Genomic DNA, 23,617 nt, shown 5'->3' on the forward strand with positions numbered 1-23,617 from the left:
ATCCCAAATGCGGTACAGGGGAGGAAACTTCATAACATATCTATCATAGGTGGAGCCGCCTGAGAAATTAATCAGAGCAGAAACCATTTACTGCAATAGATGAGCGTAGGTGCACGTCAGTAGTAGAAGCGAAAGGAAAAAATCCGTTAGTTAAAACATGACTTAACACCCAATTTTTCACACTAGGTGCGAACCAAATGTGGGAGGTGTTTAGTTTCTCATTTCCATCTTTTTCACCAACATCTCTTTTCTTTTAGGTCACTTAATCACTATTCACAAGAGTACTAACCACTTTAATGCAGTTCCATTTTTAAAATATCCAGGTTCTTGTTCTTCCTTTCTTATTTTATTTTCTTCTCCTATTTTTTTTTCTAGATTCTCACCATTAAAGTGACGGCTGCCAAGCTGAACTTCCAACCAAAGACCTCTCACGACTATGCAACAAATGACTTACCGGTTTTCCAACGTTGAACAATTGTCCTACTCTTCCGATTCGACTATAACTTTGGATGGGTACATGTCTCACTTAGCTAAGCTAAGCAGAAAGAAACCATATGCGGAGGATTTTATTAGAAAAGCAGACATGCTGAAGTTTCACTCAATAAACCACACTTCTTAACTACAGTGCATCTACCTATTTCGTCGATACCTCCCACAGTCCTTGGGAGCAGAGGAGGCATCTCCCACCACCTCCCACTTTCGAATTGGCTTTCGCAGGATTGGTTGGCTGGAAGGGAAAATCTGGGAGGAATAACATCCCTGTACAAGGGAGTTGTGAGGGTTGAGGCCAGAGAATGGTCCGGTAAATCCTAATATTGATTTTCTGGCAAAGTTTGTTTTAGAAACTGAGACCTGTGATAATGTAGGGTGCAAAATTTTAATATTTTAAAGGAAATTTACCTGAATGGTTGTAGAGGCATCAGTAGTGGTAACTTCGGAGGTGCTGCTAAGACTAAAAGGGCAAGTCGAATAATCTCTGGCCAGTAAACTGAACAACACCAAGTCGATTACTGAGGTTAGGAGGACAACCACTCCTAGAACCAGGGCGCTGTAAGACTGCCTCGATTTTTTAAACCTGATAGCTAAAAGTTAATAAACAAATTAGAACATACTTGTCTTATACCTATTAAAACTAATAGACAATAATTTCATTAAAATCCAGTGGCCTCTCGGCAACCGTACACGTTTTGCAAATCCATGGCAAAGTTTGAAAAACAAGTCAGTTAAATGTTTGTTTAAGGAAAACTACGGGGTTACTAACAAGTGACGTCACGGCTCGTATCGCTCTGCGTGCCTTATTGTACTAATTATCGGCCTTATTGCCTAGAAAAGAAACTGCGAAATAGTAAAGGAGCTGTAGGCTAGGCACAATAAGGAAAGTGGACAATAAACCTGTTGAACGATCTTTGAACCTGGTATAGGACAGTCTAAAGGCGGAAACACATTATTGTTACGTCAGGAGTCATCATGTGCTAGCACTGCAATATATGAAAGGCGTGAGACAGATTTGCCCATCATGTCTCTGCTATTCTTGTTCACCTAGTGACATTGGTGCTTTGACTTCGCAATTAAAAAGGGTCATTTACTTGAATGTTGCCTATTTTTCAACGAATTCTTAGGTCAGATTTGGATAAATCATAATAGTGCCTTAGTGCAATGCTCATATATTATAAAGATTAAGTTACTGCGTCACCCTGCCTTTGGGTATGTAGAAGCAAAAATCCCACAAGCAAAAAGACCTCTTGTGCTCAAACAGTCTAGAATTACTTAACCAGGGCGTTTTCTCCACCTTCTACTGCAATAGAGTCTATACTGTCATCGATCTTACGAACTGTTCAGCAAACACTGCAAATCTGTTTTTTGCTCTGGAGGTCACAATGTCCGATCATAAGCACATTATCTTTCAGCTAAAGGAACCTGGCATGACAACCCACTTTTCAGACAGGTAAAAAGTCAGTTTTCTCTTATTCTACCTCATTTCACACATCGGTTACGTCCTGGATCACCTTGAATTTATACATTTCTTACGTGATTATGATTTCCATAGACGGCAGAGATAATTTTGTAGAAATTGTCGATTTTGGTTCAATGAAATGGCAAAATTTGTAATCCATGGCAAGAGGCAATATTTTCAACGTTAGGTGCGCCATATCTTACCGTGTAGGTATTATTGGACCATGCTTTATTAAAGAATCTCTTAATCAAGAAACGTATCTATAAATCTTTATTTTCAGCGCACTTCATTATTTGAGTTGCAGAATGCCAACCATTCTGCCTAGATTACGAAAACACCGGGTTATAACAGGATCCGAGCAGAAATAAGGGAATGAGAGCACTTTGAAAGTCTTGAAAAAGTCGTTTTCGACGTCCGTTTTTGAGGCCAAAAATGGGCATCAAAAATGCCATATCTCAGCTATTAAAAGAGCTACGACCTTGCGGATTGTCTCGTTGTATTCAGAACGACGAAACTAAAACAAAACCGCTGGAATTTTCCCGATAGCTCCCATAGAAGCCGAGATATCGACCTTCAAAGTTTGGAATTTTTCATTTTTCGGGTATACCCCCCCGTATCGAATTTTTTCACCAAAAATTTATTTTTGTCGAAATCAAACTAAGTATACCAGCGTCTTATTTGGGTCTCCTAGATTACGAAAACACCGGGTTATTACAGGATCCGAGCAGAACTAAGGGAATGAGAGCACTTTGAATATCCTGAAAAAGTCGTTTTCGAAGTCCGTTTTTAAGGCCAAAAATGGGCATCAAAAATGCCATATCTCAGCTATTAAAAGAGGTACGACCTTGCGGATGGTCTCGTTGGATTCAAAACGACGAAACTAAAACAAAACCGTTGGAATTTTCCCGATAGCTCCCATAGAAGCCGAGATATCGACCTTCAAAGTTTGGAATTTTTCATTTTTCGGGTATACCCCCCCGTATCGAATTTTTTCACCAAAAATTGATTTTTGTCGAAATCAAACTAAGTATACCAGCGTCTTATTTGGGTCACCTAGATTACGAAAACACCGGGTTATAACAGGATCCGAGCAGAACTAAGGGAATGAGAGCACTTTGAAAATCCTGAAAAAGTCGTTTTCGACGTCCGTTTTTAAGGCCAAAAATGGGCATCAAAAATGCCATATCTCAGCTATTAAAAGAGCTACAACCTTGCGGATGGTCTCGTTGGATTCAGAACGACGAAACTAAGACAAAACCGTTGGAATTTTCCCGATAGCTCCCATAGAAGCCGAGATATCGACCTTCAAAGTTTAGAATTTTTCATTTTTTGGGTATACCCCCCCGTATCGAATTTTTTCACCAAAAATTGATTTTTGTCGAAATCAAACTAAGTATACCAGCGTCTTATTTGGGTCTCCTAGATTACGAAAACAGCGGGTTATAACAGGATCCGAGCAGAACTAAGGGAATGAGAGCACTTTGATTTTCCTGAAAAAGTCGTTTTCGACGTCCGTTTTTGAGGCCAAAAATGGGCATCAAAAATGCCATATCTCAGCTATTAAAAAAGCTACGACCTTGCGGATGGTCTCGTTGAATTCAGAAAGACGAAACTAAGACAAAACCGTTGGAATTTTCCCGATAGCTCCCATAGAAGCCGAGATATCGACCTTCAAAGTTTAGAATTTTTCATTTTTTGGGTATACCCCCCCGTATCGAATTTTTTCACCAAAAATTGATTTTTGTCGAAATCAAACTAAGTATACCAGCGTCTTATTTGGGTCTCCTAGATTACGAAAACACCGGGTTATAACAGGATCCGAGCAGAACTAAGGGAATGAGAGCACTTTGAAAATCCTGAAAAAGTCGTTTTCGACGTCCGTTTTTGAGGCCAAAAATGGGCATCAAAAATGCCATATCTCAGCTATTAAAAGAGCTACGACCTTGCGGATGGTCTCGTTGGATTCAGAACGACGAAAATAAGACAAAACCGTTGGAATTTTCCCGATAGCTCCCATAGAAGCCGAGATATCGACCTTCAAAGTTTGGGATTTTTCATTTTTCGGGTATACCCCCCCGTATCGAATTATTTCACCAAAAATTGATTTTTGTCGAAATCAAACTAAGTATACCAGCGTCTTATTTGGGTCTCCTAGATTACGAAAACACCGGGTTATAACAGGATCCGAGCAGAACTAATGGAATGAGAGCACTTTGAAAATCCTGAAAAAGTCGCCTTCGACGTCCGTTTTTGAGGCCAAAAATGGGCATCAAAAATGCCATATCTCAGCTATTAAAAGAGCTACGACCTTGCGGATGGTCTCGTTGGATTCAGAACGACAAAACTAAGACAAAACCGTTGGAATTTTCCCGATAGCTCCCATAGAAGCCGAGATATCGACCTTCAAAGTTTGGAATTTTTCATTTTTCGGGTATACCCCCCCGTATTGAATTTTTTCACCAAAAATTGATTTTGTCGAAATCAAACTAAGTATACCAGCGTCTTATTTGGGTCTCCTAGATTACAAAAACACCGGGTTATAACAGGATCCGAGCAGAACTAAGGGAATGAGAGCACTTTAAATATCCTGAAAAAGTCGTTTTCGACGTCCGTTTTTAAGGCCAAAAATGGGCATCAAAAATGCCATATCTCAGCTATTAAAAGAGGTACGACCTTGCGGATGGTCTCGTTGGATTCAAAACGACGAAACTAAAACAAAACCGTTGGAATTTTCCCGATAGCTCCCATAGAAGCCGAGATATCGACCTTCAAAGTTTGGGATTTTTCATTTTTCGGGTATACCCCCCCGTATCGAATTTTTTCACCAAAAATTGATTTTTGTCGAAATCAAACTAAGTATACCAGCGTCTTATTTGGGTCTCCTAGATTACGAAAACACCGGGTTATAACAGGATCCGAGCAGAACTAAGGGAATGAGAGCACTTTGAAAATCCTGAAAAAGTCGTTTTCGACGTCCGTTTTTGAGGCCAAAAATGGGCATCAAAAATGCCATATCTCAGCTATTAAAAGAGCTACGACCTTGCGGATGGTCTCGTTGGATTCAGAACGACGAAACTAAAACAAAACCGTTGGAATTTTCCCGATAGCTCCCATAGAAGCCGAGATATCGACCTTCAAAGTTTGGGATTTTTCATTTTTCGGGTATACCCCCCCGTATCGAATTTTTTCACCAAAAATTGATTTTTATCGAAATCAAACTAAGTATACCAGCGTCTTATTTGGGTCTCCTAGATTACGAAAACACCGGGTTATAACAGGATCCGAGCAGAACTAATGGAATGAGAGCACTTTAAAAATCCTGAAAAAGTCGCTTTCGACGTCCGTTTTTGAGGCCAAAAATGGGCATCAAAAATGCCATATCTCAGCTATTAAAAGAGCTACAACCTTGCGGATGGTCTCGTTGAATTCAGAAAGACGAAACTAAGACAAAACCGTTGGAATTTTCCCGATAGCTCCCATAGAAGCCGAGATATCGACCTTCAAAGTTTGGGATTTTTCATTTTTCGGGTATACCCCCCCGTATCGAATTTTTTCACCAAAAATTGATTTTTGTCGAAATCAAACTAAGTATACCAGCGTCTTATTTGGGTCTCCTAGATTACGAAAACACCGGGTTATAACAGGATCCGAGCAGAACTAATGGAATGAGAGCACTTTGAAAATCCTGAAAAAGTCGCCTTCGACGTCCGTTTTTGAGGCCAAAAATGGGCATCAAAAATGCCATATCTCAGCTATTAAAAGAGCTACGACCTTGCGGATGGTCTCGTTGGATTCAGAACGACAAAACTAAGACAAAACCGTTGGAATTTTCCCGATAGCTCCCATAGAAGCCGAGATATCGACCTTCAAAGTTTGGAATTTTTCATTTTTCGGGTATACCCCCCCGTATTGAATTTTTTCACCAAAAATTGATTTTGTCGAAATCAAACTAAGTATACCAGCGTCTTATTTGGGTCTCCTAGATTACAAAAACACCGGGTTATAACAGGATCCGAGCAGAACTAAGGGAATGAGAGCACTTTAAATATCCTGAAAAAGTCGTTTTCGACGTCCGTTTTTAAGGCCAAAAATGGGCATCAAAAATGCCATATCTCAGCTATTAAAAGAGGTACGACCTTGCGGATGGTCTCGTTGGATTCAAAACGACGAAACTAAAACAAAACCGTTGGAATTTTCCCGATAGCTCCCATAGAAGCCGAGATATCGACCTTCAAAATTTGGGATTTTTCATTTTTCGGGTATACCCCCCCGTATCGAATTTTTTCACCAAAAATTGATTTTTGTCGAAATCAAACTAAGTATACCAGCGTCTTATTTGGGTCTCCTAGATTACGAAAACACCGGGTTATAACAGGATCCGAGCAGAACTAAGGGAATGAGAGCACTTTGAAAATCCTGAAAAAGTCGTTTTCGACGTCCGTTTTTGAGGCCAAAAATGGGCATCAAAAATGCCATATCTCAGCTATTAAAAGAGCTACGACCTTGCGGATGGTCTCGTTGGATTCAGAACGACGAAACTAAAACAAAACCGTTGGAATTTTCCCGATAGCTCCCATAGAAGCCGAGATATCGACCTTCAAAGTTTGGGATTTTTCATTTTTCGGGTATACCCCCCCGTATCGAATTTTTTCACCAAAAATTGATTTTTGTCGAAATCAAACTAAGTATACCAGCGTCTTATTTGGGTCTCCTAGATTACGAAAACTTCGGGTTATAACAGGATCCGAGCAGAACTAATGGAATGAGAGCACTTTGAAAATCCTGAAAAAGTCGCTTTCGACGTCCGTTTTTGAGGCCAAAAATGGGCATCAAAAATGCCATATCTCAGCTATTAAAAGAGCTACAACCTTGCGGATGGTCTCGTTGAATTCAGAAAGACGAAACTAAGACAAAACCGTTGGAATTTTCCCGATAGCTCCCATAGAAGCCGAGATATCGACCTTCAAAGTTTGGGATTTTTCATTTTTCGGGTATACCCCCCCGTATCGAATTTTTTCACCAAAAATTGATTTTTGTCGAAATCAAACTAAGTATACCAGCGTCTTATTTGGGTCACCTAGATTACGAAAACACCGGGTTATAACAGGATCCGAGCAGAACTAAGGGAATGAGAGCACTTTGAATATCCTGAAAAAGTCGTTTTCGACGTCCGTTTTTGAGGCCAAAAATGGGCATCAAAAATGCCATATCTCAGCTATTAAAAGAGCTACGACCTTGCGGATGGTCTCGTTGGATTCAGAACGACGAAACTAAAACAAAACCGTTGGAATTTTCCCGATAGCTCCCATAGAAGCCGAGATATCGTCCTTCAAAGTTTGGGATTTTTCATTTTTCGGGTATACCCCCCCGTATCGAATTTTTTCACCAAAAATTGATTTTTGTCGAAATCAAACTAAGTATACCAGCGTCTTATTTGGGTCTCCTAGATTACGAAAACTTCGGGTTATAACAGGATCCGAGCAGAACTAATGGAATGAGAGCACTTTGAAAATCCTGAAAAAGTCGCTTTCGACGTCCGTTTTTGAGGCCAAAAATGGGCATCAAAAATGCCATATCTCAGCTATTAAAAGAGCTACAACCTTGCGGATGGTCTCGTTGAATTCAGAAAGACGAAACTAAGACAAAACCGTTGGAATTTTCCCGATAGCTCCCATAGAAGCCGAGATATCGACCTTCAAAGTTTGGGATTTTTCATTTTTCGGGTATACCCCCCCGTATCGAATTTTTTCACCAAAAATTGATTTTTGTCGAAATCAAACTAAGTATACCAGCGTCTTATTTGGGTCACCTAGATTACGAAAACACCGGGTTATAACAGGATCCGAGCAGAACTAAGGGAATGAGAGCACTTTGAATATCCTGAAAAAGTCGTTTTCGACGTCCGTTTTTGAGGCATAAAATGGGCATCAAAAATGCCATATCTCAGCTATTAAAAGAGGTACGACTTTGCGGATGGTCTCGTTGGATTCAGAACGACGAAACTAAAACAAAACCGTTGGAATTTTCCCGATAGCTCCCATAGAAGCCGAGATATCGACCTTCAAAGTTTGGGATTTTTCATTTTTCGGGTATACTCCCCCGTATCGAATTTTTTCACCAAAAATTGATTTTTGTCGAAATCAAACTAAGTATACCAGCGTGTTATTTGGGCCTCTTAGATTACGAAAACACCGGGTTATAACAGGATCCAAGCAGAACTAAGGGAATGAGAGCACTTTGAATATCCTGAAAATGTCGCTTTCGACGTCTGTTTTTGAGGCCAAAAATGGGCATCAAAAATGCCATATCTCAGCTATTAAAAGAGCTACGACCTTGCGGATGGTGTCGTTGGATTTAGAAAAACGAAACCAAGACAAAACCGTTGGAATTTTTCCGATAGCTTTTATAGAAGCCGAGATATCGACCTTCAAAGTTTGGAATTTTTCATTTTTCGGGTATACCCCCCCGTATCGAATTTTTTCACCAAAAAATGATTTTTGTCGAAATCAAACTAAGTATACCAGCGTCTTATTTGGGTCTCCTAGATTACGAAAACACCGGGTTATAACAGGATCCGAGCAGAACTAAGGGAATGAGAGCACTTTGAATATCCTGAAAAAGCCGTTTTCGACGTCCGTTTTTGAGGCCAAAAATGGGCATCAAAAATGCCATATCTCAGCTATTAAAAGAGCTACGACCTTGCGGATGGTCTCGTTGGATTCAGAACGACGAAACTAAGACAAAACCGTTGGAATTTTCCTGATAGCTCCCATAGAAGCCGAGATATCGACCTTCAAAGTTTGGAATTTTTCATTTTTCGGGTATACCCCCCCGTATCGATTTTTTTTACCAAAAATTGATTTTTGTCGAAATCAAACTAAGTACACCAGCGTGTTATTTGGGTCCCTTAGATTACGAAAACACCGGGTTATAACAGGATCCGAGCAGAACTAAGGGAATGAGAGCACTTTGAATATCCTGAAAAAGTCGTTTTCGACGTCCGTTTTTGAGGCCAAAAATTGGCATCAAAAATGCCATATCTCAGCTATTAAAAGAGCTACGACCTTGCGGATGGTGTCGTTGGATTTAGAAAAACGAAACTAAGACAAAACCGTTGGAATTTTTCCGATAGCTTTTATAGAAGCCGAGATATCGACCTTCAAAGTTTAAAATTTTTCATTTTTCGGGTATACCCCCCCGTATCGAATTTTTTCACCAAAAATTGATTTTTTTTCGAAATCAAACTAAGTATACCAGCGTCTTATTTGGGTCTCCTAGATTACGAAAACACCGGGTTATAACAGGATCCGAGCAGAACTAAGGGAATGAGAGCACTTTGAATATCCTGAAAAAGTCGTTTTCGACGTCCGTTTTTGAGGCCAAAAATTGGCATCAAAAATGCCATATCTCAGCTATTAAAAGAGCTACGACCTTGCGGATGGTCTCGTTGGATTCAAAACGACGAAACTAAGACAAAACCGTTGGAATTTTCCCGATAGCTCCCATAGAAGCCGAGATATCGACCTTCAAAGTTTGGAATTTTTCATTTTTCGGGTATACCCCCCCGTATCGAATTTTTTCACCAAAAAATAATTTTTGTCGAAATCAAACTAAGTATACCAGCGTCTTATTTGGGTCTCCTAGATTACGAAAACACCGGGTTATAACAGGATCCGAGCAGAACTAAGGGAATGAGAGCACTTTGAATATCCTGAAAAAGCCGTTTTCGACGTCCGTTTTTGAGGCCAAAAATGGGCATCAAAAATGCCATATCTCAGCTATTAAAAGAGCTACGACCTTGCGGATGGTCTCGTTGGATTCAGAACGACGAAACTAAGACAAAACCGTTGGAATTTTCCTGATAGCTCCCATAGAAGCCGAGATATCGACCTTCAAAGTTTGGAATTTTTCATTTTTCGGGTATACCCCCCCGTATCGAATTTTTTTACCAAAAATTGATTTTTGTCGAAATCAAACTAAGTATACCAGCGTGTTATTTGGGTCTCTTAGATTACGAAAACACCGGGTTATAACAGGATCCGAGCAGAACTAAGGGAATGAGAGCACTTTGAATATCCTGAAAAAGTCGTTTTCGACGTCCGTTTTTGAGGCCAAAAATGGGCATCAAAAATGCCATATCTCAGCTATTAAAAGAGCTACGACCTTGCGGATGGTGTCGTTGGATTTAGAAAAACGAAACTAAGACAAAACCGTTGGAATTTTTCCGATAGCTTTTATAGAAGCCGAGATATCGACCTTCAAAGTTTGAAATTTTTCATTTTTCGGGTATACCCCCCCGTATCGAATTTTTTCACCAAAAATTGATTTTTGTCGAAATCAAACTAAGTATACCAGCGTCTTATTTGGGTCTCCTAGATTACGAAAACACCGGGTTATTACAGGATCCGAGCAGAACTAAGGGAATGAGAGCACTTTGAATATCCTGAAAATGTCGCTTTCGACGTCTGTTTTTGAGGCCAAAAATGGGCATCAAAAATGCCATATCTCAGCAATTAAAAGAGCTACGACCTTGCGGATGGTCTCGTTCGATTCAGAACGACGAAACTAAGACAAAACCGTTGGAATTTTCCCGATAGCTCCCATAGAAGCCGAGATATCGACCTTCAAAGTTTGGAATTTTTCATTTTTCGGGTATACCCCCCCGTATCGAATTTTTTCACCAAAAATTGATTTTTGTCGAAATCAAACTAAGTATACCAGCGTGTTATTTGGGTCTCTTAGATTACGAAAACACCGGGTTATAACAGGATCCAAGCAGAACTAAGGGAATGAGAGCACTTTGAATATCCTGAAAATGTCGCTTTCGACGTCTGTTTTTGAGGCCAAAAATGGGCATCAAAAATGCCATATCTCAGCAATTAAAAGAGCTACGACCTTGCGGATGGTGTCGTTGGATTTAGAAAAACGAAACTAAGACAAAACCGTTGGAATTTTTTCGATAGCTTTTATAGAAGCCGAGATATCGACCTTCAAAGTTTGAAATTTTTCATTTTTCGGGTATACCCCCCCGTATCGAATTTTTTCACCAAAAATTGATTTTTGTCGAAATCAGACTAAGTATACCAGCGTGTTATTTGGGTCTCTTAGATTACAAAAACACCGGGTTATAACAGGATCCGAGCAGAACTAAGGGAATGAGAGCACTTTGAATATCCTGAAAAAGCCGTTTTCGACGTCCGTTTTTGAGGCCAAAAATGGGCATCAAAAATGCCATATCTCAGCTACTAAAAGAGCTACGACCTTGCGGATGGTCTCGTTGGATTCAGAACGACGAAACTAAGACAAAACCGTTGGAATTTTCCCGATAGCTCCCATAGAAGCCGAGATATCGACCTTCAAAGTTTGAAATTTTTGATTTTTCGGGTATACCCCCCCGTATCGAATTTTTTCACCAAAAATTGATTTTTGTCGAAATCAAACTAAGTATACCAGCGTCTTATTTGGGTCTCCTAGATTACGAAAACACCGGGTTATTACAGGATCCGAGCAGAACTAAGGGAATGAGAGCACTTTGAATATCCTGAAAATGTCGCTTTCGACGTCTGTTTTTGAGGCCAAAAATGGGCATCAAAAATGCCATATCTCAGCTATTAAAAGAGCTACGACCTTGCGGATGGTGTCGTTGGATTTAGAAAAACGAAACTAAGACAAAACCGTTGGAATTTTTCCGATAGCTTTTATAGAAGCCGAGATATCGACATTCAAAGTTTGAAATTTTTCATTTTTCGGGTATACCCCCCCGTATCGAATTTTTTCACCAAAAATTGATTTTTGTCGAAATCAAACTAAGTATACCAGCGTCTTATTTGGGTCTCCTAGATTACGAAAACACCGGGTTATAACAGGATCCGAGCAGAACTAAGGGAATGAGAGCACTTTGAATATCCTGAAAAAGTCGTTTTCGACGTCCGTTTTTGAGGCCAAAAATGGGCATCAAAAATGCCATATCTCAGCTATTAAAAGAGCTACGACCTTGCGGATGGTCTCGTTGGATTCAGAACGACGAAACTAAGACAAAACCGTTGGAATTTTCCCGATAGCTCCCATAGAAGCCGAGATATCGACCTTCAAAGTTTGGAATTTTTCATTTTTCGGGTATACCCCCCCGTATCGAATTTTTTCACCAAAAATTGATTTTTGTCGAAATCAAACTAAGTATACCAGCGTCTTATTTGGGTCTCCTAGATTACGAAAACACCGGGTTATTACAGGATCCGAGCAGAACTAAGGGAATGAGAGCACTTTGAATATCCTGAAAAAGCCGTTTTCGACGTCCGTTTTTGAGGCCAAAAATGGGCATCAAAAATGCCATATCTCAGCTATTAAAAGAGCTACGACCTTGCGGATGGTCTCGTTGGATTCAGAACGACGAAACTAAGACAAAACCGTTGGAATTTTCCCGATAGCTCCCATAAAAGCCGAGATATCGACCTTCAAAGTTTGGAATTTTTCATTTTTCGGGTATACCCCCCCGTATCGAATTTTTTCACCAAAAATTGATTTTTGTCGAAATCAAACTAAGTATACCAGCGTCTTATTTGGGTCTCCTAGATTACGAAAACACCGGGTTATAACAGGATCCGAGCAGAACTAATGGAATGAGAGCACTTCGAATATCCTGAAAAAGTCGTTTTCGACGTCCGTTTTTGAGGCCAAAAATGGGCATCAAAAATGCCATATCTCAGCAATTAAAAGAGCTACGACCTTGCGGATGGTCTCGTTGGATTCAGAACGACGAAACTAAGACAAAACCGTTGGAATTTTCCCGATAGCTCCCATAGAAGCCGAGATATCGACCTTCAAAGTTTGGAATTTTTCATTTTTCGGGTATACCCCCCCGTATCGAATTTTTTCACCAAAAATTAATTTTTTTCGAAATCAAACTAAGTATACCAGCGTCTTATTTGGGTCTCCTAGATTACGAAAACACCGGGTTATAACAGGATCCGAGCAGAACTAAGGGAATGAGAGCACTTTGAATATCCTGAAAAAGCCGTTTTCGACGTCCGTTTTTGAGGCCAAAAATGGGCATCAAAAATGCCATATCTCAGCTATTAAACGAGCTACGACCTTGCGGATGGTCTCGTTGGATTCAGAACGACGAAACTAAGACAAAACCGTTGGAATTTTCCCGATAGCTCCCATAGAAGCCGAGATATCGACCTTCAAAGTTTGGAATTTTTCATTTTTCGGGTATACCCCCCCGTATCGAATTTTTTCACCAAAAATTGATTTTTGTCGAAATCAAACTAAGTATACCAGCGTCTTATTTGGGTCTCCTAGATTACGAAAACACCGGGTTATAACAGGATCCGAGCAGAACTAATGGAATGAGAGCACTTTGAATATCCTAAAAAAGTCGTTTTCGACGTCCGTTTTTGACGCCAAAAATGGGCATCAAAAATGCCATATCTCAGCAATTAAAAGAGCTACGACCTTGCGGATGGTCTCGTTGGATTCAGAACGACGAAACTAAGACCAAACCGTTGGAATTTTCCCGATAGCTCCCATAGAAGCCGAGATGTCGACCTTCAAAGTTTGGAATTTTTCATTTTTCGTGTATACCCCCCCGTATCGAATTTTTTCACCAAAAATTGATTTTTGTCGAAATCAAACTAAGTATACCAGCGTCTTATTTGGGTCTCCTAGATTACGAAAACACCGGGTTATTACAGGATCCGAGCAGAACTAAGGGAATGAGAGCACTTTGAATATCCTGAAAATGTCGCTTTCGACGTCTGTTTTTGAGGCCAAAAATGGGCATCAAAAATGCCATATCTCAGCTATTAAAAGAGCTACGACCTTGCGGATGGTGTCGTTGGATTTAGAAAAACGAAACCAAGACAAAACCGTTGGAATTTTTCCGATAGCTTTTATAGAAGCCGAGATATCGACCTTCAAAGTTTGGAATTTTTCATTTTTCGGGTATACCCCCCCGTATCGAATTTTTTCACCAAAAAATGATTTTTGTCGAAATCAAACTAAGTATACCAGCGTCTTATTTGGGTCTCCTAGATTACGAAAACACCGGGTTATAACAGGATCCGAGCAGAACTAAGGGAATGAGAGCACTTTGAATATCCTGAAAAAGCCGTTTTCGACGTCCGTTTTTGAGGCCAAAAATGGGCATCAAAAATGCCATATCTCAGCTATTAAAAGAGCTACGACCTTGCGGATGGTCTCGTTGGATTCAGAACGACGAAACTAAGACAAAACCGTTGGAATTTTCCTGATAGCTCCCATAGAAGCCGAGATATCGACCTTCAAAGTTTGGAATTTTTCATTTTTCGGGTATACCCCCCCGTATCGAATTTTTTCACCAAAAAATGATTTTTGTCGAAATCAAACTAAGTATACCAGCGTGTTATTTGGGTCTCTTAGATTACGAAAACACCGGGTTATAACAGGATCCAAGCAGAACTAAGGGAATGAGAGCACTTTGAATATCCTGAAAATGTCGCTTTCGACGTCTGTTTTTGAGGCCAAAAATGGGCATCAAAAATGCCATATCTCAGCTATTAAAAGAGCTACGACCTTGCGGATGGTGTCGTTGGATTTAGAAAAACGAAACTAAGACAAAACCGTTGGAATTTTTCCGATAGCTTTTATAGAAGCCGAAGAACCTTCAAAGTTTGAAATTTTTCATTTTTCGGGTATACCCCCCCGTATCGAATTTTTTCACCAAAAATTGATTTTTGTCGAAATCAAACTAAGTATACCAGCGTCTTATTTGGGTCTCCTAGATTACGAAAACACCGGGTTATAACAGGATTCGAGCAGAACTAAGGGAATGAGAGCACTTTGAATATCCTGAAAAAGTCGTTTTCGACGTCCGTTTTTAAGGCCAAAAATGGGATCAAAAATGCCATATCTCAGCTATTAAAAGAGCTACGACCTTGCGGATGGTCTCGTTGGATTCAGAACGACGAAACTAAGACAAAACCGTTGGAATTTTCCCGATAGCTCCCATAGAAGCCGAGATATCGGCCTTCAAAGTTTGGAATTTTTCATTTTTTGGTATACCCCCCCGTATCGAATTTTTTCACCAAAAATTGATTTTTGTTGAAATCAAACTAAGTATACCAGCGTCTTATTTGGGTCTCCTAGATTACGAAAACACCGGGTTATAACAGGATCCGAGCAGAACTAAGGGAATGAGAGCACTTTGAATATCCTGAAAAAGCCGTTTTCGACGTCCGTTTTTGAGGCCAAAAATGGGCATCAAAAATGTCATATCTCAGCAATTAAAAGAGCTACGACCTTGCGGATGGTCTCGTTGGATTCAGAACGACGAAACTAAGACAAAACCGTTGGAATTTTCCCGATAGCTCCCATAGAAGCCGAGATATCGACCTTCAAAGTTTGGAATTTTTCATTTTTCGGGTATACCCCCCCGTATCGAATTTTTTCACCAAAAATTGATTTTTGTCGAAATCAAACTAAGTATACCAGCGTCTTATTTGGGTCTCCTAGATTACGAAAACACCGGGTTATTACAGGATCCGAGCAGAACTAAGGGAATGAGAGCACTTTGAATATCCTGAAAATGTCGCTTTCGACGTCTGTTTTTGAGGCCAAAAATGGGCATCAAAAATGCCATATCTCAGCAATTAAAAGAGCTACGACCTTGCGGATGGTCTCGTTGAATTCAGAAAGACGAAACTAAGACAAAACCGTTGGAATTTTCCCGATAGCTCCCATAGAAGCCGAGATATCGACCTTCAAAGTTTGGGATTTTTCATTTTTCGGGTATACCCCCCCGTATCGAATTTTTTCACCAAAAATTGATTTTTGTCGAAATCAAACTAAGTATACCAGCGTCTTATTTGGGTCACCTAGATTACGAAAACACCGGGTTATAACAGGATCCGAGCAGAACTAAGGGAATGAGAGCACTTTGAATATCCTGAAAAAGTCGTTTTCGACGTCCGTTTTTGAGGCATAAAATGGGCATCAAAAATGCCATATCTCAGCTATTAAAAGAGGTACGACTTTGCGGATGGTCTCGTTGGATTCAGAACGACGAAACTAAAACAAAACCGTTGGAATTTTCCCGATAGCTCCCATAGAAGCCGAGATATCGACCTTCAAAGTTTGGGATTTTTCATTTTTCGGGTATACTCCCCCGTATCGAATTTTTTCACCAAAAATTGATTTTTGTCGAAATCAAACTAAGTATACCAGCGTGTTATTTGGGCCTCTTAGATTACGAAAACACCGGGTTATAACAGGATCCAAGCAGAACTAAGGGAATGAGAGCACTTTGAATATCCTGAAAATGTCGCTTTCGACGTCTGTTTTTGAGGCCAAAAATGGGCATCAAAAATGCCATATCTCAGCTATTAAAAGAGCTACGACCTTGCGGATGGTGTCGTTGGATTTAGAAAAACGAAACCAAGACAAAACCGTTGGAATTTTTCCGATAGCTTTTATAGAAGCCGAGATATCGACCTTCAAAGTTTGGAATTTTTCATTTTTCGGGTATACCCCCCCGTATCGAATTTTTTCACCAAAAAATGATTTTTGTCGAAATCAAACTAAGTATACCAGCGTCTTATTTGGGTCTCCTAGATTACGAAAACACCGGGTTATAACAGGATCCGAGCAGAACTAAGGGAATGAGAGCACTTTGAATATCCTGAAAAAGCCGTTTTCGACGTCCGTTTTTGAGGCCAAAAATGGGCATCAAAAATGCCATATCTCAGCTATTAAAAGAGCTACGACCTTGCGGATGGTCTCGTTGGATTCAGAACGACGAAACTAAGACAAAACCGTTGGAATTTTCCTGATAGCTCCCATAGAAGCCGAGATATCGACCTTCAAAGTTTGGAATTTTTCATTTTTCGGGTATACCCCCCCGTATCGATTTTTTTTACCAAAAATTGATTTTTGTCGAAATCAAACTAAGTACACCAGCGTGTTATTTGGGTCCCTTAGATTACGAAAACACCGGGTTATAACAGGATCCGAGCAGAACTAAGGGAATGAGAGCACTTTGAATATCCTGAAAAAGTCGTTTTCGACGTCCGTTTTTGAGGCCAAAAATTGGCATCAAAAATGCCATATCTCAGCTATTAAAAGAGCTACGACCTTGCGGATGGTGTCGTTGGATTTAGAAAAACGAAACTAAGACAAAACCGTTGGAATTTTTCCGATAGCTTTTATAGAAGCCGAGATATCGACCTTCAAAGTTTAAAATTTTTCATTTTTCGGGTATACCCCCCCGTATCGAATTTTTTCACCAAAAATTGATTTTTTTTCGAAATCAAACTAAGTATACCAGCGTCTTATTTGGGTCTCCTAGATTACGAAAACACCGGGTTATAACAGGATCCGAGCAGAACTAAGGGAATGAGAGCACTTTGAATATCCTGAAAAAGTCGTTTTCGACGTCCGTTTTTGAGGCCAAAAATTGGCATCAAAAATGCCATATCTCAGCTATTAAAAGAGCTACGACCTTGCGGATGGTCTCGTTGGATTCAAAACGACGAAACTAAGACAAAACCGTTGGAATTTTCCCGATAGCTCCCATAGAAGCCGAGATATCGACCTTCAAAGTTTGGAATTTTTCATTTTTCGGGTATACCCCCCCGTATCGAATTTTTTCACCAAAAAATAATTTTTGTCGAAATCAAACTAAGTATACCAGCGTCTTATTTGGGTCTCCTAGATTACGAAAACACCGGGTTATAACAGGATCCGAGCAGAACTAAGGGAATGAGAGCACTTTGAATATCCTGAAAAAGCCGTTTTCGACGTCCGTTTTTGAGGCCAAAAATGGGCATCAAAAATGCCATATCTCAGCTATTAAAAGAGCTACGACCTTGCGGATGGTCTCGTTGGATTCAGAACGACGAAACTAAGACAAAACCGTTGGAATTTTCCTGATAGCTCCCATAGAAGCCGAGATATCGACCTTCAAAGTTTGGAATTTTTCATTTTTCGGGTATACCCCCCCGTATCGAATTTTTTTACCAAAAATTGATTTTTGTCGAAATCAAACTAAGTATACCAGCGTGTTATTTGGGTCTCTTAGATTACGAAAACACCGGGTTATAACAGGATCCGAGCAGAACTAAGGGAATGAGAGCACTTTGAATATCCTGAAAAAGTCGTTTTCGACGTCCGTTTTTGAGGCCAAAAATGGGCATCAAAAATGCCATATCTCAGCTATTAAAAGAGCTACGACCTTGCGGATGGTGTCGTTGGATTTAGAAAAACGAAACTAAGACAAAACCGTTGGAATTTTTCCGATAGCTTTTATAGAAGCCGAGATATCGACCTTCAAAGTTTGAAATTTTTCATTTTTCGGGTATACCCCCCCGTATCGAATTTTTTCACCAAAAATTGATTTTTGTCGAAATCAAACTAAGTATACCAGCGTCTTATTTGGGTCTCCTAGATTACGAAAACACCGGGTTATTACAGGATCCGAGCAGAACTAAGGGAATGAGAGCACTTTGAATATCCTGAAAATGTCGCTTTCGACGTCTGTTTTTGAGGCCAAAAATGGGCATCAAAAATGCCATATCTCAGCAATTAAAAGAGCTACGACCTTGCGGATGGTCTCGTTCGATTCAGAACGACGAAACTAAGACAAAACCGTTGGAATTTTCCCGATAGCTCCCATAGAAGCCGAGATATCGACCTTCAAAGTTTGGAATTTTTCATTTTTCGGGTATACCCCCCCGTATCGAATTTTTTCACCAAAAATTGATTTTTGTCGAAATCAAACTAAGTATACCAGCGTGTTATTTGGGTCTCTTAGATTACGAAAACACCGGGTTATAACAGGATCCAAGCAGAACTAAGGGAATGAGAGCACTTTGAATATCCTGAAAATGTCGCTTTCGACGTCTGTTTTTGAGGCCAAAAATGGGCATCAAAAATGCCATATCTCAGCAATTAAAAGAGCTACGACCTTGCGGATGGTGTCGTTGGATTTAGAAAAACGAAACTAAGACAAAACCGTTGGAATTTTTTCGATAGCTTTTATAGAAGCCGAGATATCGACCTTCAAAGTTTGAAATTTTTCATTTTTCGGGTATACCCCCCCGTATCGAATTTTTTCACCAAAAATTGATTTTTGTCGAAATCAGACTAAGTATACCAGCGTGTTATTTGGGTCTCTTAGATTACAAAAACACCGGGTTATAACAGGATCCGAGCAGAACTAAGGGAATGAGAGCACTTTGAATATCCTGAAAAAGCCGTTTTCGACGTCCGTTTTTGAGGCCAAAAATGGGCATCAAAAATGCCATATCTCAGCTACTAAAAGAGCTACGACCTTGCGGATGGTCTCGTTGGATTCAGAACGACGAAACTAAGACAAAACCGTTGGAATTTTCCCGATAGCTCCCATAGAAGCCGAGATATCGACCTTCAAAGTTTGAAATTTTTGATTTTTCGGGTATACCCCCCCGTATCGAATTTTTTCACCAAAAATTGATTTTTGTCGAAATCAAACTAAGTATACCAGCGTCTTATTTGGGTCTCCTAGATTACGAAAACACCGGGTTATTACAGGATCCGAGCAGAACTAAGGGAATGAGAGCACTTTGAATATCCTGAAAATGTCGCTTTCGACGTCTGTTTTTGAGGCCAAAAATGGGCATCAAAAATGCCATATCTCAGCTATTAAAAGAGCTACGACCTTGCGGATGGTGTCGTTGGATTTAGAAAAACGAAACTAAGACAAAACCGTTGGAATTTTTCCGATAGCTTTTATAGAAGCCGAGATATCGACATTCAAAGTTTGAAATTTTTCATTTTTCGGGTATACCCCCCCGTATCGAATTTTTTCACCAAAAATTGATTTTTGTCGAAATCAAACTAAGTATACCAGCGTCTTATTTGGGTCTCCTAGATTACGAAAACACCGGGTTATAACAGGATCCGAGCAGAACTAATGGAATGAGAGCACTTCGAATATCCTGAAAAAGTCGTTTTCGACGTCCGTTTTTGAGGCCAAAAATGGGCATCAAAAATGCCATATCTCAGCAATTAAAAGAGCTACGACCTTGCGGATGGTCTCGTTGGATTCAGAACGACGAAACTAAGACAAAACCGTTGGAATTTTCCCGATAGCTCCCATAGAAGCCGAGATATCGACCTTCAAAGTTTGGAATTTTTCATTTTTCGGGTATACCCCCCCGTATCGAATTTTTTCACCAAAAATTAATTTTTTTCGAAATCAAACTAAGTATACCAGCGTCTTATTTGGGTCTCCTAGATTACGAAAACACCGGGTTATAACAGGATCCGAGCAGAACTAAGGGAATGAGAGCACTTTGAATATCCTGAAAAAGCCGTTTTCGACGTCCGTTTTTGAGGCCAAAAATGGGCATCAAAAATGCCATATCTCAGCTATTAAACGAGCTACGACCTTGCGGATGGTCTCGTTGGATTCAGAACGACGAAACTAAGACAAAACCGTTGGAATTTTCCCGATAGCTCCCATAGAAGCCGAGATATCGACCTTCAAAGTTTGGAATTTTTCATTTTTCGGGTATACCCCCCCGTATCGAATTTTTTCACCAAAAATTGATTTTTGTCGAAATCAAACTAAGTATACCAGCGTCTTATTTGGGTCTCCTAGATTACGAAAACACCGGGTTATAACAGGATCCGAGCAGAACTAATGGAATGAGAGCACTTTGAATATCCTAAAAAAGTCGTTTTCGACGTCCGTTTTTGACGCCAAAAATGGGCATCAAAAATGCCATATCTCAGCAATTAAAAGAGCTACGACCTTGCGGATGGTCTCGTTGGATTCAGAACGACGAAACTAAGACCAAACCGTTGGAATTTTCCCGATAGCTCCCATAGAAGCCGAGATGTCGACCTTCAAAGTTTGGAATTTTTCATTTTTCGTGTATACCCCCCCGTATCGAATTTTTTCACCAAAAATTGATTTTTGTCGAAATCAAACTAAGTATACCAGCGTCTTATTTGGGTCTCCTAGATTACGAAAACACCGGGTTATTACAGGATCCGAGCAGAACTAAGGGAATGAGAGCACTTTGAATATCCTGAAAATGTCGCTTTCGACGTCTGTTTTTGAGGCCAAAAATGGGCATCAAAAATGCCATATCTCAGCTATTAAAAGAGCTACGACCTTGCGGATGGTGTCGTTGGATTTAGAAAAACGAAACCAAGACAAAACCGTTGGAATTTTTCCGATAGCTTTTATAGAAGCCGAGATATCGACCTTCAAAGTTTGGAATTTTTCATTTTTCGGGTATACCCCCCCGTATCGAATTTTTTCACCAAAAAATGATTTTTGTCGAAATCAAACTAAGTATACCAGCGTCTTATTTGGGTCTCCTAGATTACGAAAACACCGGGTTATAACAGGATCCGAGCAGAACTAAGGGAATGAGAGCACTTTGAATATCCTGAAAAAGCCGTTTTCGACGTCCGTTTTTGAGGCCAAAAATGGGCATCAAAAATGCCATATCTCAGCTATTAAAAGAGCTACGACCTTGCGGATGGTCTCGTTGGATTCAGAACGACGAAACTAAGACAAAACCGTTGGAATTTTCCTGATAGCTCCCATAGAAGCCGAGATATCGACCTTCAAAGTTTGGAATTTTTCATTTTTCGGGTATACCCCCCCGTATCGAATTTTTTCACCAAAAAATGATTTTTGTCGAAATCAAACTAAGTATACCAGCGTGTTATTTGGGTCTCTTAGATTACGAAAACACCGGGTTATAACAGGATCCAAGCAGAACTAAGGGAATGAGAGCACTTTGAATATCCTGAAAATGTCGCTTTCGACGTCTGTTTTTGAGGCCAAAAATGGGCATCAAAAATGCCATATCTCAGCTATTAAAAGAGCTACGACCTTGCGGATGGTGTCGTTGGATTTAGAAAAACGAAACTAAGACAAAACCGTTGGAATTTTTCCGATAGCTTTTATAGAAGCCGAAGAACCTTCAAAGTTTGAAATTTTTCATTTTTCGGGTATACCCCCCGTATCGAATTTTTTCACCAAAAATTGATTTTTGTCGAAATCAAACTAAGTATACCAGCGTCTTATTTGGGTCTCCTAGATTACGAAAACACCGGGTTATAACAGGATTCGAGCAGAACTAAGGGAATGAGAGCACTTTGAATATCCTGAAAAAGTCGTTTTCGACGTCCGTTTTTAAGGCCAAAAATGGGATCAAAAATGCCATATCTCAGCTATTAAAAGAGCTACGACCTTGCGGATGGTCTCGTTGGATTCAGAACGACGAAACTAAGACAAAACCGTTGGAATTTTCCCGATAGCTCCCATAGAAGCCGAGATATCGGCCTTCAAAGTTTGGAATTTTTCATTTTTTGGTATACCCCCCCGTATCGAATTTTTTCACCAAAAATTGATTTTTGTTGAAATCAAACTAAGTATACCAGCGTCTTATTTGGGTCTCCTAGATTACGAAAACACCGGGTTATAACAGGATCCGAGCAGAACTAAGGGAATGAGAGCACTTTGAATATCCTGAAAAAGCCGTTTTCGACGTCCGTTTTTGAGGCCAAAAATGGGCATCAAAAATGTCATATCTCAGCAATTAAAAGAGCTACGACCTTGCGGATGGTCTCGTTGGATTTAGAAAAACGAAACTAAGACAAAACCGTTGGAATTTTTTCGATAGCTTTTATAGAAGCCGAGATATCGACCTTCAAAGTTTGAAATTTTTCATTTTTCGGGTATACCCCCCCGTATCGAATTTTTTCACCAAAAATTGATTTTTGTCGAAATCAGACTAAGTATACCAGCGTGTTATTTGGGTCTCTTAGATTACAAAAACACCGGGTTATTACAGGATCCGAGCAGAACTAAGGGAATGAGAGCACTTTGAATATCCTGAAAATGTCGCTTTCGACGTCTGTTTTTGAGGCCAAAAATGGGCATCAAAAATGCCATATCTCAGCTATTAAAAGAGCTACGACCTTGCGGATGGTGTCGTTGGATTTAGAAAAACGAAACTAAGACAAAACCGTTGGAATTTTTCCGATAGCTTTTATAGAAGCCGAAGAACCTTCAAAGTTTGAAATTTTTCATTTTTCGGGTATACCCCCCCGTATCGAATTTTTTCACCAAAAATTGATTTTTGTCGAAATCAAACTAAGTATACCAGCGTCTTATTTGGGTCACCTACATTACGAAAACACCGGGTTATAACAGGATCCGAGCAGAACTAAGGATATGAGAGCACTTTGTAAATCCTGAAAAAGTCGTTTTCGACGTCTGTTTTTGAGGCCAAAAATTGGCATCAAAAATGCCATATCTCAGCTAATAAAAGAGCTACGACCTTGCGGATGGTCTCGTTGGATTCAGAACGACGAAACTAAGACAAAACCGTTGGAATTTTCCCGATAGCTCCCATAGAAGCCGAGATATCGACCTTCATAGTTTGGAATTTTTCATTTTTCGGGTATACCCCCCCGTATCGAATTTTTTCACCAAAAATTGATTTTTTTCGAAATCAAACTAAGTATACCAGCGTCTTATTTGGGTCACCTAGATTACGAAAACACCGGGTTATAACAGGATCCGAGCAGAACTAAGGGAATGAGAGCACTTTGAAAATCCTGAAAAAGTCGTTTTCGACGTCCGTTTTTGAGGCCAAAAATGGGCATCAAAAATGCCAT

General features: G+C 39.9%; 1 protein-coding gene across 1 annotated transcript in view; it reads right to left on the reverse strand.

The window, feature by feature from the left end:
• The window catches only part of LOC126747340 (uncharacterized), a 79,247-nt gene that overhangs the window by 28,342 nt on the left and 27,288 nt on the right, over window positions 1-23,617 (reverse strand). Inside the window, exon 4 of the mRNA XM_050455899.1 lies at window positions 901-1,082. Within this exon, the coding sequence (XP_050311856.1) occupies window positions 901-1,082 (182 nt within the window). The remainder of the gene's footprint in view (window positions 1-900; window positions 1,083-23,617) is intronic.

The sequence above is a fragment of the Anthonomus grandis genome, chromosome 19 (genome assembly GCF_022605725.1).
Source record: "Anthonomus grandis grandis chromosome 19, icAntGran1.3, whole genome shotgun sequence".
Classification (NCBI taxonomy): Eukaryota; Metazoa; Arthropoda; class Insecta; order Coleoptera; family Curculionidae; genus Anthonomus; species Anthonomus grandis.